The sequence below is a fragment of the Callithrix jacchus genome, chromosome 3, assembly GCF_049354715.1.
Source record: "Callithrix jacchus isolate 240 chromosome 3, calJac240_pri, whole genome shotgun sequence".
NCBI classification, from domain to species: domain Eukaryota; kingdom Metazoa; phylum Chordata; class Mammalia; order Primates; family Cebidae; genus Callithrix; species Callithrix jacchus.
The window spans coordinates 146,852,942-146,868,596 of record NC_133504.1 but is presented as its reverse complement, the minus strand read 5'-3'; the positions used below and the strand labels follow the sequence as shown (position 1 = coordinate 146,868,596).

General features: G+C 35.2%; 1 protein-coding gene across 4 annotated transcripts in view; it reads right to left on the bottom strand.

The window, feature by feature from the left end:
- GABRA4 (gamma-aminobutyric acid type A receptor subunit alpha4) overlaps positions 1–15,655 on the bottom strand; it is a 77,905-nt gene that overhangs the window by 58,195 nt on the left and 4,055 nt on the right. For all 4 annotated transcript variants that reach the window (XM_002745875.6, XM_008993404.5, XM_017970584.4 and 1 more), the window contains exons 3-6: positions 5,078–5,145; positions 3,521–3,741; positions 3,153–3,235; positions 305–448 (exon numbers count right to left, since the gene is read on the bottom strand). In XM_002745875.6, the coding sequence (XP_002745921.1) occupies positions 305–448; positions 3,153–3,235; positions 3,521–3,741; positions 5,078–5,145 (516 nt within the window). The remainder of the gene's footprint in view (positions 1–304; positions 449–3,152; positions 3,236–3,520; positions 3,742–5,077; positions 5,146–15,655) is intronic.

Here is a 15,655-nt window from a genome sequence, read left to right as displayed (position 1 = left end):
AAAACAAGATCAAGCTTCCTACCACATAATTTTGTGAAAATAATTTTTACATATTTGATTACTGACTTTCATTTCTGAATAAGAAAACCAACTCACTTTTAAAATCTTACTAAATCAGAATTTATTTTGAACTAAAGTAAGATTATAAATATAAAGAAATTATGATCTGTAACTCTTGCATCAACACTATTTCTGGAAAATGTTTGTTGTTCTCCTGAAAAAATGCAACTATTTCCATGAAAAAGTTAGGAGAAAACTCTATTGCTAACACCAAGTAGCATTTAGGCTTTATTACACATCTCACCTGTAATTGATTTGATGGTTTCACTTGATACAGTTTGCCCAATCAAATCATATTGAACTAAGCTGGAAGACTCCTTTGGAACTTCAACTGATTTCTCAGGACCTTTTGTCCAGGTATAGATCATCTCACTCTTTGGATAGGCATCTAAAAGAGACCACAGAATGTAGTTAGAGTCAATGCTGCGTTTTCAACCACATCAGTGGTCAGCACTTAAAAACAGTACTTGTTCATGCAAGACGGAATAAATGAAAACAATGTTCACTATAATTTAGTCAAATACGTTTAAGATTTAGAAAACTAGAGATTGAGTAAATACTCTTGCAAATCAACAGTATTTATTTTTATGCCAAGTAGTTGGAGGAGGAGAGATTAAAACTGAGGCATCCGAATGCTACATATGCAGAAATATGTGTGTCCATGCTAGTAAGGATAAGCAGTTCAAAAGCAGATGTATTAAACTCCCAAAACCGTACTGTCAAGCTCCTACTTTTTTCACTTCTATACCACTTCCAGTGCTTGACCAGTGTCAGCCTAACACAGTTCTCCTATTTAGAAATGTACCATATGTTTCCTGTAATAATATAATAACAAAACCAAACAAATCCTACTGTTAGGAGAGCTCCCCTGGGTTACCTGTTCCAAACTCTGCATCTGGACAATATCCACTGTATTTGGGGACCATTGTACAGTGACAACTGGCTATGCTTTTTGTAAAGCTGTCCAGGGAATATAATTACACAACCAGTTCCACTACCTTTAATTTCTTACAATCAAGACATTTCCCCTTCTATCTTCAACAGATCTCTTCTAGTGGCAATTTAAGCCCATTTTCTATTATTTGGCACTCAGTGCAAATGGATACCAGCTGCTTGCTTACCAGTCTACCCATAACAGACAGCTTGGCTCACACACAAGTAAGTTCAAAAGAACCAAAATGAATTGTGTGCCAACCTACCTCCCAAACCATCCTAAAATGACTATAGCACAGTAGGCCCTCGATGGAATCATTTAATTCTAGGAAAGGAGTTGACACCTAAGAGCACCTTACAAAACAATGAGGCATGTGTTGTAATTTTAGCTTCATTCAGTTATGTTATATGTCAGCATTTATCTCCAGGAATATATTCACATTTCACTAAATTGTTACAGCCTCTATATACTATGTTCTTGCCTATGATATTACATATTAAGTATCCTTCCTGTGGCTATCCTACCTTGCTAGAATAACCTTTTTCTTTCCTGGTTTTTAAAATTCCTCTGATTATAAGAATGGGGGTTTTAAATCATGTTTTTTTTCTCTCTCTGTTTCCAGAATAATTAAAAATCCTTACTTGCTGAGTATGGTGCTCCTCTCTTTTTAATTCACAATCCAAAAGCATCAGCTTCCAATGTGCAATTTCTTTATTGCTATGTTCAAGTCCTTCTGAAGAGAGGTTTTTCTGAGAACTAGAGTTTAGAATGTGGGGAGTGAAAAGGACTTCCTCTACATGAGAGCTAATTTGGGTAAAATTTTAATGATGACAGTACAAATGGATAATTCTGGCCCCAATGAGATCACCCTGTCTATGGATTTTTCTCTATTTATCTTCTCTTATTAAATTACTGGTAAGGGAACATATTACTCTCTCTCTGGCTTCAAGTTAGGCCACTGAATATTGTGATTAGTAGGGGTTATAAAAAGAATAGTTACTGCTGATTCTCATTAAGTTAAGCAGTGAGCAATGATAACAGCAGGCAACAGTTTCACAATCAGTGCGACTAAGAATCTGAAGCAATAGTAAAAGCCAGCATCTATTTTTGGTAGATTCTGATTGAACTGAAAATTTGAGGCAGACCTTAGAAAAGGCAATCATAGTTTTCTGCTATCTCAAGAGAAGGGAGCTTAAGGAAAGGAATCGCATATTAATTCCTATCCATTCATCTCATCCTGTTGCGTTCATTTCTACCAAATTTCCCAAACATCTATTTCACACTTTCTCCTCTACTACCCTCCTAGTCTAAGCCACTGCCATCTTTGCTTGTACTAAAACAACAGCTTCCATCTCTTCTCTGCTTCCACTCCAGCCTCTCTACCACCCATTCTCAAAAAAAGAAAAAGAAAAAAAAAAGCCAAAGTGGAACTGTAAGATGTCAAAGAAAGTGACACTGTTTTGTCAAATCTTCCAAAGGCTTCCCATAGCTTTTAGATATAATCCAAACTCCTAAATGTGGTGTATAAGGCATTATATTATTTCAGACCACACCCCCTACCATGCTATTGCCATGCTTCAGTCACTTTTATACTAACAGTGCTGCTTCTGTCATTTTAACCTATACTGTATCAGAAAGCTCTGAATCTTTTATGGACTTTACCCAAGTCTGCTATGAATGACTCTGCTTACGATAAAATATCTATCGATTGATATATATATTATACTTATATAAATTATATATATATGTTTTATATAATTTGTACTTTCTATGTAACACTACCAACATGTAGCATTCAGAGGTCCCTAAATTTCATGACTGATCACCTGTCAATTGTGGCTAAGAGTACTTATTGTATAAATAAGTTTTTGTTTTTTGTGGGAAAAGGAGGTTGTTTTATTTCTAAGATATAAGATATAAGAGTACTATCTGTATAAATAAGTTTTTGTTTTTTGTGGGAAAAGGAGGTTGTTTTATTTCGTTGTAAAATATTAGTTAATGAAGTCTCCAGAAATTAAACCAGAGAGTTTTTGTCACAGACAATGATTTAAATGTCAAATTATGAAAAATTAAATACATATGTAAATATCAGCTTGCGTGAGGTAATCATAAATTCTAAATTCTAAATCATAAAAGCATTTTTATTGCAACAACTTACAACTTCCAAATTTCAAAGGGCATGCATGACCATCCATGGGAAAATCCACCAATCTCATGGGGCACTCCGCGCTTATGGTGAGTCTATGATGAGAAATGCAATTGAATAAAATCAAGCCTTCTTAAAAATAATTATAATTTTAGATCCTAAAATGAAAAGGAAGGGAGAGAAGGAGGAAGGGAGAGAAGGAGGAAGGAAGAAGGCAGGACAGAAGAAAAGGAAAGAAGGAAGGAGAAAGGAAGAAGGCAGGGTGGGAAGAGATTGGAGGAAGGAAGGAAGGAAGGAAGGAAGGAAGGAAGGAAGGAAGGAAGGAAGGAAGGGAAAAAATTAAAAGGGAAGGGAAGAAGTAAAAAGAAAAAAATGATTACCTCATTGTGTATAAAATAGTACCATTTCTCATAATTCTAAAGAGCTTATTTGGAGCTGTCATATTATGTGAAACAGATTTCTTTCCATTCCTGAAGAAAGTATCAGGGGTCCATACTTTTGTTACCATCATATTGTTCAATCTCAAAATTTCAATGGGGCCATCATATTTTAGTCTTTTGTCAATCCATGTCTGTCTGAAGAACACATCCATTGTGTATTCCTAGAGCAATTAGTTTGGAACATATTTAAGTCACAAATGACTACATGTAAGTTTGTTAAAATAAGCATTAAATTCTGTCTTCCCTCATGCTCATTAAAAAGACCATTTCAAATAAAATTAATAGGAGCAGAAATGATCGTAAATCAATGGAGCAAAAAAAATTTAGAGTACCTTTTATCTATCTTGATGCCTTCATCTTCTACATTCATAAGATAAATAAATTACCACACATAGGAATCATTTAAGAATAAATTTGCTATAATTTAAGAAAACTGCCAGTACCAGGTAGCTACAGTTGTGTTTTAATTTAGACTAGATAAAAAAATCAGTTGATGTGTAAAAAATATTATGCATAATTAATCATGTAATTGTATGCATTTTAAAGACAAAGTAATACATGTAAAACATATTTTATTTTCACAAAGTTTAGTCAAATAACCAAAGAGTTTCAAATTACTAGGAGTTTGGATCAAGGAACAAACTAAGGTGGCTTTTTTTGTCATGCAAACTAAATATATTTACTATAAGGTAGCACAACTGTATGGATGAATTCTTCCTGACAAGTGCTTGGTATTCTAAACTCTTAAACATGAGTGAGAAGGAAGGAGAAGGACTGAGATAGGCAGCAAGCAACTAGACCAACATGAAATACTAAATACAATGAAAACTACAAAATAGTGTACACAACTAGTTCATACTGAAGCTAATGATCACCACTAATTTTCTCCTCCTCAATAGTTTCCTAAAGAAAAAACATCAGGGTACTGTGGCTCATGCCTGTAATCCCAGCATTTTGGGAGGCTGAGGTGAATGGATAACATGAGGTCAGGTGTTCGCGACCAAGCTGACCAACATGATGATACATTATCTCTACTAAAAATTCTAAATTAAGCACATGTGGTGGTACACGCCTGTAATCCCGGCTACAGCTACATGGAGGTTGAGGCAGAAGGCTCACTTAAACCTGGGAGGGAGAAGTTGCAGTAAGCCAAGATCATTGTGCCATTGCACTACAGCCTGGGCAACAAAAGTGCAACTCCATCTCAAAAAAAAAAAAAGCAAAAAGGCTGAACACCAGGTTGCGACATAGGGACCAGTAGTAGGAAGGTTCTTCCCTTTGTTTGGAATGACCCTAAATCAACAAATACTCAAATGTTACAGCTGAAATGCAAATTGAACGAAATTCAATGTCTTACTCTTTACGCATTCTTAAGTTTAATTAGGTATTCTTTGGCTTTCTAGTTTTGTGTGATTGACATGAAATAAATATTAATTACCCTCTTTTCTACATGTTTTCTTCAAGCCTCAAAGTTACATTAAACTTCCAAATACCTACCATTTCAACATCAGAAACAGGTCCAAAGCTGGTGACATATATGTCAGTTTTCACTTCTGTAACTGGACCTAGCAGGTATGAAGTAAATAAGTGTGAAGAATAATTACCTATTTTACAGACTGGGATGGTTAGATAATTACAGAGTAAATACAGATATGACATATCATGTTTTTATAAGCATCTTAAATTTTCAGTGAGATAATATATCTCTACAAAAAAATGTAGACCAAAACACAACAAAACCAGAAATCAGTGTTTTCCTACAGGCAAAAAGAAACCCCAATTACTTACCAGGAAACTTGTTTCTTCAACGATACATTACCCCTGGGCACTGTTACAACAGGCAATGCTGAGACACAAAAGCTTTTAACCTTTGTGATATTTTATAGTCCATCATCTGATTGGCCTTTATAAAGAACTGAGCTGTTAAAAAAGGGAAATGTGGCCACAGGAGTGAAGAAGACAAAAACCATAATGTCTATACAGAATGCATCCTTGGAGAGTTGAGGATACTGGTAAATAATTTTAAAAATGATTCATGTCACCTTTATCAACAGGCACATCATCCACTGGTGATTGGGATCAAAGAAAAGCTTTCCTATGAGTAACAGCTATTTATGTTCTGCTACCTACTAGCTGTACGATCTTGTGCAAGTTACTTAACTCCTCAATAGTAGCGACCACAACCATCAGGCAAGAACTTGCTAGAAATCAAATGAAATTGCTGAAATAAGATGCTCAACACAACGACTCTCTTATGAAAGTATGCATTCCATGTGAGGTTCCCTTTCCTTCTGAAAATGACTACTAATGAGACTCTTCCCTGTATCTAAATAAGACTGATTTGTGAAGAAGCACATAGGTGTTTTGGCAGAAGAGAAACGTGGGAACATAGTGACAATATGGCTGACACAGATTTTAGGCAAGGGAATACAATCTGGGTTTAGCACAATTTGAGTTTAGCATGATGCGTAAAATCAGAAGTTTGGAGTTCAAATTTGGTTCTAACATGTTCTAGTAATATGATCGTCAAGTCAGGTATCCTCATAGGTAAAGATTTTAAGGAGTATTAATTGAGATAATACTTGTAACCATTTGTCCCAATCTCTAGAACATAATGTGCTCAATGATGACAATAGTCATCATTATGGATAATATAGCATTTTATTACTAACAAAAATATAAATATTGTTGACCCTTGAACATAATTTCCTTAAACAATCATTTATAACGCTGTATAGACAGAGGCTAGATATTCTGTAACTGGGAAGAACAACATCTGCTATCAAGATGAAGGATTCTGGCTGGGAAATATGATTTATGGCCAAAAAAAAGGCAAAGAGAAATTGGTATCACTTAATGCTCTAGTTCTAAAGTTATCCTCATAAAAATAAATCTGAGTATTTCTTCTTCTAAAGAATGAAGATTGATCCACACAAAGAAAGATAGCTCTAGGGAGAATGAGGAAATTCTTTATTGAGTAAGTATCCTAAGAAAAATAGAGCCTCAGGCAGTACAGTGCAAGAAAAAGTCTGGATCAGGCTGATCTCCCATGAGATTTAATTTTTTCAAGACTACATCTATAGAAAGCAGAAAAGTTAATTAAATTTTTATTTGAATGGAAAATTGGAGACAACAACAACAACAAAACATGGTAGTAATAAACTCATTAAAGTGAAACTGTTCCAGGAATAGTTAGGTAACCCAGGAAGCAGGTAATGTGTGCTGAACCCTAGAAGATAGCAATTTCACTCAAATAGGTTCAACAGTGAAATAAATCACTGTTAGTTTCTTAAGGACTATTGCAAGAGTATTAAAACCAGAAATACTATGTCGTTGCAAGTCAGGACAAGTGGGGATATGTTACTCAGAATAATTGAGGTCAATTATGTCCTGACAACTAGTCTATTCGACAAGATACTTGAGAAATCAAAAGTTACTTTGAAGATCTGTTTATGGAAGTGGTTCTCAAACCTTAACTACTAATAGTATTAAACAACTAATAGCATGGGTATATATGTATATGTGCACATATATACATATAAATGTATATGTATACACACAAACATATGTATATATATACATATAAATGTATATGTATACACACAAACATATATGTATATATATACATATATACACACACACACACACACACATATATATATATATATATATGAATATCAGAATCACTTGGGCTTGTTAAACACAGATTGCTGAACTCAACACCCTGAATTGTTGATTTAGTAGTAGGCATAAGGTCCAGCCTCACAATTTGCATGTCTAACAAGTTCCTAGATGAGGCTCTTCACTTTACTCTATTTTACAGTGTTCACCTGTTTTTCTAGAATAGTATTTACAAAGCCATGTGCTGTAAAATATTAACATCATAGGTATTTCAAGGGAGTAAGGAGTCTAGGAGAGAGAAGAATTAGGCCAATGATATTTTTTCTTTATAAATTTATTTTAAAGTGTGGGGATGTATGCTAATTCTTGTAGTTCCATAGTTACAATGATTCCATGATAATAATGAGCATTTTCCAATTCTTGCATAACATGTTACTTTCTCAGTGATTCTTGAATAATGTTTTGTGTTCAAAATTATAACATTACTATTTATGACATTCATTATTCAGTATTTACCTCATATGTTCCTATGGATCTTTGAGACTGAGTGAGATCCTAAAAGCATTTGATTGGTAAAGGGATTTCATTCAGACATTAATTCAATAAGTGTTTATTGAATGAGTGCCAGTTGTGTATCAGGTTACCTGCTAGGCTCTGATGCTACATTCGTAAACAAGACTCAGGAATTCCCTGCCTCAAAGAGCTAACATGACATTTGGGCAATCAGAGTACAGTAGTAAAAAGATAAACTAAATGACAGAATGCTACCATTTCTAAGAGGCAAAATGCAGAATGGTAAGACAGTGAGAGACTGGGAAGGCCATTCTTGATTTGCAGTCACAGCTGCTTCTTCAAAGCAGTGACTTTTAAACTCAAACTTGGAGAACGAGCATGAGCCATTGCAAGAGTTTGGAAAATTGGATTCCAGGCAGAGAGAACTGCAAAAGGACAAGATCAAAGACAGGAAAAGGGCTGAATGCATTCAAGGACTAGAAAAGAGGCCAATGGGCTGAAGCAAAGCAAGGGAGGAACAGAATGATGAGAAATGAAAGCCACAGTGATAGAATAAAAACCAGGGTATGGTGGTTAGAAAACTTACTCTTGAAACCATATTCTAAAAAGTGGCATCTTTTAAGCAACACATTTATAATACATGTTATGGTGACTGTTGTTAAAACTACATGGAAAATAAGTTGTAGAAATATCAGCAAAAGATGGAGAGCTATAGAGCATATTGTTATGAGCTAAACTGTATTCCCTCCAAATTCCTATGATGAAGATCTAATTCTTAGAACCTCATGATATTACCATATTTGGAGATATAATTTTTAGAGATACTTAAGTGAAAATGAGGTCACTAGGGTGGGCCCCAATCCAATAGTGACCATATCAGAAGTGTAGATTCGGACACAGACACACACAGACACATAGTGGAGACCAGGCGAAGATGGGGAGAAGATGGCCATCTATAAGCCAAGGAAAGAGGACTTGGAAGAACCCAATTTTGTCTACACTTTGATACCTCCAGAACTGTGGAAAATTAATTTCCTATTGTGTAAGCCGCCCAGTCTGTGGTACTTTGTTGTGGCAGCCTTAGAGAACCCAAAAGTTAATCATTTTTCCTGTGTTCTTTCCTGGATCTCTCTTCTTCTGAATTCAGTCTATCTCTGTCTTTGCTTATAGGTTGTGGTAAGAAGTTTGATTGCCATCCCATCATTTCGAATTTGTATCCCATTACTGGGAAGCCACTGGGAGTTTGAAGTAAGGGAATTTATATGATTGGATTACATTTTTTACAAACTCATTGTGACAATGGCATTGACAATACATTACAGGGAAGTACAAATAGAAGAAGGGCTCTTCTAAGAGGCTGCTGTACTAGTGAAGTTGAGAGGTGGTGATAACACCGTGGACTAGGGATGTGGCAGTGGGAATGAAGAGTGGACAGATTGAGGAGCAGATATGCTCACAGGGTGTGGGTATTTTGCAAAGATCAATTATGTGCCAGGTCGGCTACTAGAATCTTCCCATATACTATTTCACTGAATCCTCATGACACCCTCCAAAGGCACTATCTTCATGAGAATGTTATGTATTTGGAAACTGAGTTCACAGAGATTCAGTAGTGTATGCCAGAGCCAGGATTCTAATCCCCTTGTATTGATCTCTAAAGCATGTGCTAGCTTTACTACACTATATTATATCGCCAATAATAAATCAATAATTACTTAGGCAAATATGTAACTTCATATCTATAATATAACATAATATACTATGTCTTCATTTTCTGCTTCATTCATTAGTTTCTGAAGCATTTTCTCACAGTACTTTTCACACGTTTACTATCATTCTTATTACATCCTGCCTGGGTCTTTCTAGCTGTAACAGCAAAGGCAAAATCTTAATCCTTTTTGAAGTCCCAAACTAGCACAATGTCTTGCACATATTGGGTGTTGAATAACTGTATTTTGTCATGTTCCTAATATTATCCCAGTAGTGGTTTGAACACCCATCAAAAGGAAAAATTAACAGAATTACTTTCCACATCCGTTAAACTAAAAATATTTCCCATTTAAAGCAGAAACTGTATCTTATTTTGTATTTGTATCCTCTGGCAGAACCAATCACAGGTGTTAAATGTAATGGGCTTCTGATAAATCAGTTGTCAATGAAAAATAGTCACTATGTAATTAAGAATAACTATTAGAGACATCTCCTCTAATAAGACAGTTTAGGATGTTCAAAGCAACCTTACTAAGAGTATGATTACATGGAAACCAGATAATTTTGAGCTTGGAGGGGGATTTCTTCCCATAATTTGATATGCATTTGTGCAACATTAAAGGCATATTTTATTTAAAAATTCTACTTTGTTGGTAATAGGGAAATATTTTTTAATCCCTAAAATATGGTTGACAGTCTGTAAGGTAAACAATATGATTTAACAGTTTTTTTGTGAAAGAAAGCCAAGACCAGCAAGATCAAATTCAGGGAAATACTCCCATCTAATTATTGAGTGTAACTTGCTGGGAAAGTGAGAAGGCAATTAACAATGAATCAGATGACCTCCCAGTTTACTTTACTTTTGCAGTACAGCTATGCTGAAGATAAAATTTCATCTCCAATAATGATGTCTAATTTGCTGTTACATCATCAGAAAGACCTACAGTGTTTGCTGATCTTGAAACTAGTCCATCGGCATTTTCCATATTGCCTTTCAAGCCATGCACTTGAGGAAACATTTATAATTTTCCAGCCACCTACATCACGTATCCACTATGAACTTACAAAATACTAGTGACATATCTCCAAAGATGAAGACACTTGAAGTATTTAAGCAATACAACAACAAGGAATCCTAAGTGAAATGCATAAAGAAATCTCTTTTTCATAGTCATTTACAAAATAGACAAATACAAGCCTCCTTGAATATTAAACAAAGACAAGAGATAGCCATTGATATCACTGATAGAGCAGAAAACACTATAAAGTTCTAGAAGTTTCTTTCTGTTAGAAGACATTAAGAATTAGGGCCTCCCATGTCATATAATCCTTCTATCAATCCTGGTCTACTTTGCCAATAATTAAAGCCATCAAATAAACAAGAAAAGTAGGAAGAACAACAACAATAAATATGAGCAAGCAAAGAAAGCAAGTAATTCACTGAAAGAAAATTCTTGTAGCCAATAGAGATTGGAAAAGATATTCAACCACGTTAGAACACAGAATCAGAAAAATTCAAATCATTTCACAATAAAATGCCATTTTAAGAAATACCATTTCAAGATATATATGTGATGTATCTTGTGTTAAAGAGGGTATCTGGATCCTGAATGTCATGTTCATTGTAAACTGTAAATGGGAGTTGATTTTGTAAACTCATCATGAAAAATAGTTTGGCATTATCTTGTCAACTCCCACTTACACTAAGATCCAGAAAAATCCATTCCTTGATATATATGCAAAAGAAACTCTTGCACATTTACAGCAGGAAATTTGGGCCAGGATATTCACAGCACCACAGTCTTGGAAACAAGCAAAAAGCCTACTGCCAACAGAGCAGATGAATAAGCTGGTTTCTATGCAATGGGAATATCACACAGCAGTCAAAATGAATGATCTACTGCAACATGCAACAATAAGAATGATTTTTAGCAATATGTAATCACGTTACAAGCATCAAAAGATTATATATAGCAAATTCAAAGCAATTAAATATTTTAAATTACTTTTAAAATATAGTACATCTAAAATGGCATTCAAAGGAAATCTAAGAACTAATTTTAAAATGAATTAAAATCATGGTTACTTTAGGCAAGTAAGACAGGAGGATAGGATGGGGGAGACCATGTAGCAGAATAAAAATTGTCCAAGTTCTACACTTTGTGCTAGTTTGTGGGTTAACTGGTATGTTTATTTTGGTTTAATAAATGATTGAACAGATGAAAGGATATATAAAAAGAAGATTATGTATGGACCAATAATGACAGTGTGTCATAAACCAAGAACTACTAATTCAGGCTTCAAATCTGTGTACCTGTGGCTTATAGAATAAATATATAAGAAAAGCTTAGAGCATAAGGCAGTGATGTTTAATGATATATACAAATGCAATCAGATGTATTTTCTCATCTAAAAGAAATCTAACAACTCAGTGAAGTATTACCCAAATATCTACCACTTTTCTAATATCCTATCATCTAGATTTTACAGTATTTATTTTGGGAAACACTGAACGCAATGGATATAGCCTAACCCTAAAGAAAATGTAAATATAACACCAGCATATTGTATATCTTTTTGTTGTTGTTGTTAGGCAAGAACTTAAGAAAGTAAAGTTGCACTCTGAATTCGAATTTCTCTTGTTTTCTCAAAGATACCTTTCTTTCAGCTATCCCTGCCCTCCAGTCTAATATTAAATATCCTCTACTAGATTATTCCCAGTAGTAAAAAAACATGTTATGGTCTAATCGTGAAAAAAGAAAGGCCTCTTTCTCTTCTCTAATTCTTCCTATTCACTCCATCATCTATCTCAACAATTTGCTTTTCATGCCTAGCATCCACTTTCTTTTGTCAGTACCATGAATTTTTCCCTATATACAGCATTGTTTCCATCAACTTTAAAAGTATTTTTCCTTCTCCCATTTCCTACCTCCTTTCTGCTACCATCACATTTCTCTGCATCCTTGTACAAATGCTCAGAAAAATTGTTTCATTCTTTCTTGAATGAACTCAGTCTTTCACACCCATCATACCAACAAAACTGCTCCAACTAAACAGTCAAATCACTGAAGATACAGATATTGCTAAATCCAGTGGTAAATTTTAAGTTCTTATCTTTCTTGATCTGTCAGGAACATCTGACTTAATCAATCCCTCCTCCTTTCTTTCTTTTTTCTCCCCTTATCATTTTATCTTACTTTTACACACACTCCCTTGGTTTTCCTGTTACTTCACAAGCCACTCCTTTTAAGTTTCCTTGGGTCAGAGATTCTGCCTCTCCTGTCTGGAGCCACCTCCTAACATTGGAGACATCAAAATTCAATATTTATACCTTTTCTCTATCAAACTTTATCCCGTAATCTTTTTAGATTTCTGGCTTTAAATACCATGTATATTGACGTACTCATCATCCCTGAATTTCAGGCTCATCTCCAGTTGATATGTGTGATAGACATCTCACAGGTAACCATACCTGCATACAAATTGCTCATCTATGTCTCTGGTCTGCTTCTACCACAGTCTTGACTACTCAATTTTTCTAGGTGTTCAAGTCAAAAACTTTAGAATCAGCTTTGACACCTCCCTTTCTCTCACATCCCACGTTCTAGCTGTCGTCAGTTGACTTTAATTTCAAAATATCCTGAAGCCAACCATTTCTTATAAATTTGCAAACTTCTCTGCTACCAGCTTGGTCAAAGTATCCATCATTTCTTGCCTGGTTTATTATGGAAAAGCTCTCTGCATCTGCCCTTGCCTCTGACTGCCTGTTCTAAACACAAGAGCCTTTTAAAATTAGTTCAGGCCTTGTCCCTGCTAAAATCTTTCCAGTCACTTTTGATCTGACTCATAGTAAAAGCACAGTCCTAATCAGCCTGCAAAGCTGTACACAACCTTGTCCTCTTATCACACTGGTCCCTTCTTGCCCCTCAGCCCTGCTAAGCTTCACTACAGGGACCCTGACTTCCCTGCTTAATATGTTTGCACTTAGAGTTCCTTCTCATTCATTAGAAGACCCCACCCCTAATGTGGCTATCTTTTTACCTAATTATGTTCAGTGTTCAAATAGCACTTTCTTAATAAGGTCTCCCCTAATTATTCCACTTAAAATTGCACCCCCCTCCCCTGCTTTACATTACTCTATAGCTGTTAACCAACATTTGGCACACTATATTTTACTTATTTCTGTTACTTATTTTCTATCTCTTCCACAGTGTGAACTTATGAGGGCAGGAAATCGTGCAGTCCTCCCCAACTTTAAATAACACCAATCTTGCCCAGTTTCTCAAAATAGAATTGAGAAGTCATTTTTTACTTTTCTCTCTTTTTTTAACTTTCATATCAAGTCAATTGCCAATTCTTTGTTGAATTAAACCTCCAAAAAACTCACTTACGTGTATTCATCTTTACTACATCTGCCACCTTATTCCAAGCAACCATCAACTTAAGAGAACTAAAGTAAAAGTAAAACAAAGCTTCATTGGTCTCCCTGTTTCCAATTGCCCTATTTCCTTTTCTAAGCCTTCCTTTATGCAGACAAGATGAAGCATTTTTCACTCTAAGTCAAACCATGTCATTCTTTCCTCTTAGAAAACTCCAGTTGCACGTTCTGCACATGTATCCCAAAACCTAAAATGCAATAAAAAAAGAAAGAAAAGACAACTCCAGCTGCTTATATGGTTCACTAAGAGAACAATATAAGCTCTTTCACAGGGTCCCCAAAGACTCTACAAGACCTGCCCTCTGTTTACCATCCCAGCCTAATCCTATGAGATTCTTCTTGCTTTCTGGCTACAGGCACACTGGACTCCTCTCATGGTCTACATCACACTAACTGATGATTTAGACCTTTGCACTTAATTTTTTTGTTCCCTCTGAAAAGTACTTATACTATTTTCATGCCTGACACCTTTAGGTCTTAGCTTAAAAGACTTCCATGAACACCAAATCTGAAATAGATCCCTCACCCAATTTTTTCTCCCTTTTAGCATGCTATTAGATTATCCCATAGCATTTTCATTTAATTATTTTATTATTTCTTTGTTATTTTCATCTCTCTATAATGCTTAGCTATAAAGTGTGTGAGGGCTCACGTCAGATCACAATGATAACTTCACAACCTTACATTGTTCCTGACATATAGTAGTCTTTCAATACAGACTGATTTCACAAAATGAATTAATGCAAGAATGGGACAAATTGGAAGCGAATGAAGCTTTACATTGCCGAGAAGCACTCTTTTCATCTATGTATTTTTAAAACGATTTCTCTATTGACATTTAATTAATAAGACTACCACATGACACCTTAACTTTTCAATGGAGATACATGGATCGTTTAAAAACGTTGTAAACACAATTTGATTTTATGAGAAAAATATTCCAGCTTAACCCAAATGCATGTAATATTCTCTGTTTTCTTTACTATTTGAAAAGTTATTAAAGCTTTAGAACAAAAGTTCTCATTTCACTCCTTTAGAGAAAATGTGGTTTTGCTTATTTTAAATACCTACTTAATTTAGTAACAAGAAAGCATGTTCAAGAAATTTGACCCTTGATAAATAGGGGGATGCAAGAATGCCTCAGAAGTGGATATAGCAATAGACTGGCTGCCTAACTAAGGTTTTAAACATGAGGGTGTGAGTTGTGACCTTACCAAGGAGTAGCTATAAAATTGGTGGGGAATTCTCTGAAACTTTTCTCAGCCTCTTTTCTAACAGAGGGATGATGCCTGCCCCACTTATCTCTTTGTGTCGGTGTAATGAGTAAACAAATGTGAAGTCACTAATGTGAAGTCCTGCTATGTTAGTAAGCAACTTCACAAAATTGCTAAAATTCCTCATTCCATTTCATAGAGGTTGTGGAAGATGATTCAGAGGCAACGATCTGTATTTGAAACATTTAATATTCTAGATCATATGCCTCAGAAGACTGAGATGCATGAAAGGCTGTGCAACCCTTCAATAAATGAAAAATGAGTAAAGGCAAGTTTCCTAAAACATTTCCTGGTAGTTAGTAAATACCTTAGCTATGCACTTTTAAGACAGCATGTAACAGTGTTGAAAGTAAACACGGGCTACAGGATTATTTTCTGGCTCTTTTGTGCTATGTCTAAACAGGTGCAAGCTACTTCAGGATGATAGCAACTGATGTGTCAGAGGTTGAAAGGACTACATCCCTCAGCAGTCCCAAATCAGCTTCTCTCACCATGCCTCCTTCCCTCTCTTTTCACCGT